Source organism: Phalaenopsis equestris, unplaced genomic scaffold, assembly GCF_001263595.1.
Source record: "Phalaenopsis equestris unplaced genomic scaffold, ASM126359v1 Scaffold000094, whole genome shotgun sequence".
Taxonomy (NCBI): Eukaryota; Viridiplantae; Streptophyta; class Magnoliopsida; order Asparagales; family Orchidaceae; genus Phalaenopsis; species Phalaenopsis equestris.
In genome coordinates, this window is record NW_018164536.1 from 4,487,639 (window position 1) to 4,491,956 (window position 4,318).

Here is a 4,318-nt window from a genome sequence, read left to right on the forward strand (position 1 = left end):
TTAACCATTCATGGCTCTGTAACCATTTACACCAGGATATAAACAAAACACAAATATATTATGGGACAAGTTTTTTTTTATTTACAGAAGTATCTGTATGAAAGCCTAATGACATCCGCCTCTACATCTGGACCTCAATCTTCAGATTTACAAATTCAAGAAGTTGCTGAATTTATGCAAAAATCTTTTAAGAAAAAAATTCTCAAATTAAATTTAGAAGATTATGATATTGTTGATTATTGGAAAATCTAAGAACGAAATTTTGACACAAATGTCTATCCTCAAGATAGTTTTAACCGTGAATCTTATGAAGTAATATTAACTTGGTTAAACTTTGTTGAAATTCAACACAATTATAATGAACTCAATTAATCTATTGCATATAGTTAAACGACATTTAATCGCATACTACATCACAAGGAATGGGGGTTTAACTCTTTTCTAAACTAAACAAGTCGAATTTGTTCATCGAATATCTCATCAACAAAAATTAATCTACTTTTATTATTGTACTTATATTCAAGTCATGCATCATGTTTTCCTAATCATCAATCCAAGACATAAGAATTTTTGACTGTTTGTTTTAATGCTGGAAATTCTAAATAAAATATCAAATTGGTTTCTAGCATTGTGGGATAAATTTGATGTCACTAATGAAATCCCTCCAGAAGCAATTTCCAATCTTTACCCAACGCAGGTGCAATCCTCTCCACAGCTCAACAAAATAAAAAATAAATTTTTAGTTGATGACATGTGTGAGCTATTATTTTTTTGACAGGCCCAAATACCGTGGATCTTCGTTTATAACTTATCCCATGGGCAAGACAATATTAATATCAAATGTTTATGGATAACATTTTTATCAAATGATGGTCAATAATTCTTATCAATGACAAAATAGTTTATATCAACAATGTAATTGCATCTAATATGACAAATATTCAAGTACATATTCCCGAGTGTTTTCTTTAAAAGAAATTCACAACACAATAAAAAAAAAATATATTCTCGAGAATCTTCAGAGCAGATTACACAATGATTGCAATAATTATATAAAAAAATGAAAGAATTATTTAAATCCGAAGACGATTGCTCATTATCAAATAAAAGATCAGACGATGAAGAAAATTAAGAACGAATGGTGACCCACATCGTTTCAACTGACGGCATAACAAGACCGAATGTATGATGTGATGCTCCACTAAGGTCACTACTGAAGAAAATTATTGATAATAATTATGATGGTTGAAATAGTATCAGTTGTTGGAATAATGTTTCACTGTTGAAATAATATCGATTAGTATAATAATGTCTGTAATTATTTTGACTTTATGTCACATCAAATGGATGTGTTAACTTTTATCAAATTATAATGCATAAGTTTGGTTCTACCCTCATCTATAAAAATGAGTTTTGTATTCTGTTAAGATGTGCAAATTTTAGAGAGTCTTCTCATTGTAAAATAGAAGTGTTCACCTGGTGTTACTCTCAAACTTGGAGTACTGTAAGTTTCTGTGTGATTAATATATTTGTGTTTCATTTTTATCTTGGCATGTCTCTCTCTCTCTATAATTTATTTTAATAAAAATTAGAAATGATATATTATATTAATTTATTGAAAGATTTATTGATATAACAACTCAATTCTTATCTATTTGTATATTTAGCATCTAAACTTTAGTTTTTACATTGTGTTTCATTTTAAAAATTAAAATAGTAATTTTTTTATGCGATATAAAAGCTTTGGCTTACGATGCATCTGCCTTACCCAGCAATTCAGTCTCCTTCGAATCATGGACAGAGTTTGACACCTGCTCGTTTTAGGTCAACATGGAGCTTGAACAAGAAGACGGCAATTCGATTCCCTTAGAATTCGGATCATCGACATTAATCGGGAGGGAGCTAGGGTTAGGCTTCTTCCGATCGATCCATCTCCCGCTACCAAGTTTCCCTCCAATATCTAGATACCAGGGCCGACAATCTCGATACTAATAACCATGCTGAGGAACCTCTCCTGTCATTTGAAGTTGTTGGTAAAAATCCCATATTGGTTTGCAGTGGAGACGGAGAAGGAAAGAGGATTTATAGAAAGGCGGAGAAAGGAGTGCTGAAAGCAGGCGATCGCATTTCATTATCAATAAAAAACCCTAATTTCTTCTTTGTTAGGAGGAGGGAAGGAAGAAAGGGTGAGGTGGAGAGCAGTGTATTGGATGCATTGGCGAGGCGAGAGAGAAGGACGCAGCTGCGGAGGAAGGAGGAAGAGGAAAGGGAGAAGTTGGAGGAAGTCGGAGGGAAAAATGAGATGGTTTGGGAAGATTCAGGCTTAGAGATTGGTTCTTTGGATATCTCAAAGATTGATCCAGTGAAAGGTGAGAGTGATTTCTTTACTTGTTCTTTAATTCTGTTTGAAGCATATTCTACTGCTGATTTCTGTAAATATTTCGCTGCATTATGCTATAGATGAGATTAAGTTTCTAGGAGTTAGTAAATCTCGTAAATCCGAATTTACTAAATCGTGAACGGGTTAAATCTGGAAAACTATCTGGCAACAAATTTACTTAATTTTGTAAATCCATTGAATTTGTTTGGCAATTTCTGCTTGGATTTAAAAATTAGTGAAGCTTTATCGAGCTGCGCCTTAAATTTGAAGCGCGCGAAGTTAAATCCACCAATTAGTAGGATTTGCTAAAGCCGGGATTTATGGCCAAAATCCTTGAAATCTGGATTTACTGCATCTCAAGATTTATTTTATCCAAAATGACCATCTAGCAAGATTTTGCTTAAATCTTGCCTAGATACCACCATAAGTCATTTGCAAGGCAGCCCCTTAATGTGTTATCTATGTTTTTGGTTGATGACACTTATTTGCTCTGGTGGCCTTTTTTATTTACTTATTTTTTTATATTTAATTCATATGTTTCTTGTATCAAGATGACATATAGATGCCGATCTATTTGATGACTGAAACTAATGGAAAAGAGAATATAATTTATAATAATTTTGTATCATTCAAATAGATTTTTATTGTGCTAGTTAAATGACATTGAACTGAATTTACCATTTTTGGTTGATAGTATTGTTATTTACATAATTTTTTTATTTATCTAACACTGAATATGACAACACTTTTACGTCTTCTTAGTGCAGAGTTTGGATTCTTGGTGAGGGGTCATGAGTTTGATCACTATCCGAGGCGCAAAATTCGCCCTTTCACGCGGTGGAGTTGGTTTCTTGAGGACCCTCGGTGTGTGACCGATGAAGACGATGATGAGGATGCTTTAAGAACCAGTTTGAAGGTTAAGCATCGGAAAAAAAAGAAAGGAGGTGATGAAAATGATGAAGACTGGGCTGAAGAGAATGAGGATTTGAGCATTTTTGCTGCAAAACATGGAAGTTCTAAGAGGCCAAGCTACTCTACTAGATCAAAAGAACCAAAGAAACCACACACTAATATTCGGGATGGTAACAAGTCTCTGAAGAAAGGATTCAAAGATGAACAGGAAGAACTTGTTAATGAAGATGATGAAACTCTAGGAGGTTTTATTGTTAGTGATGATGATATAGAAGACGAAGAAGAAGGAGAAGTGTTAGGAGAAGAAACGGAGGAAGAGGAAGAAATTAATGATGAGGAACCAGATTTTGACTAACTAATGCGGTGATTTTTGTCTAGCAGTGCCGAGTAAGTCGTATTTTATAAATATTTTGCACCTAGTATTTTGATCTTTTGCACAACGTTATCAAAACTCAAAGTGCAAATCGATGCACAAGTTTTTATTTTTGCTTCAAAGCGCAAAGCACAAAGCAAAGCAGCGCTTTTGTAACCAAAGTGCTAATAGGTTATATAATACTATTAATATATAAATACATTCATTAATAATTATAAAATATAAAGTATGCCTTAAAAGTTGATATAAAATTGAAAAAGTGAACAACACATAATTTGAAGGAAAATATAAGGGTAAACCTACAAATTAAAATTTTGAACCAGTTCTAATAAAAATAGTTTGCTGCTTAAACTTATAAAGTACAAAATTAACTTATAATATAAGGGTAAACCTACAAATTAAAATTTTGAACAAGTTTTAATAAAAATAGTTTGCTGCTTAAACTTATAAAATACAAAATTAACTTTAGCACTTTAAAGCGTGGCTCAGTGAAATGAATTAGTTGTCCACTTTGCTTTACTATGCTCTTGAAACGAGCTTCAAAGCGTGCCTCAGCTAGGGGTGTAAACGAGCTGAACGCGAGCGAGCCATGCTCAACTCGTGTTTGGCTCGTTTATATTTCGAGCTCAAAAAGTGTGTTCGTGTTCGGCTCC

The 4,318-nt window shown here is 33.1% G+C and overlaps 1 protein-coding gene across 1 annotated transcript; it reads left to right on the forward strand.

The window, feature by feature from the left end:
* Window positions 1-1,753: 1,753 nt before the first annotated feature.
* Window positions 1,754-3,820, forward strand: LOC110020180. The gene is made up of 3 exons (XM_020718186.1): window positions 1,754-1,852; window positions 1,913-2,369; window positions 3,148-3,820. Exons 1-3 carry the CDS (start codon window positions 1,754-1,756, stop codon window positions 3,645-3,647), a joined length of 1,056 nt encoding a protein of 351 aa, XP_020573845.1. The 3' UTR covers window positions 3,648-3,820.
* Window positions 3,821-4,318: the final 498 nt, after the last annotated feature.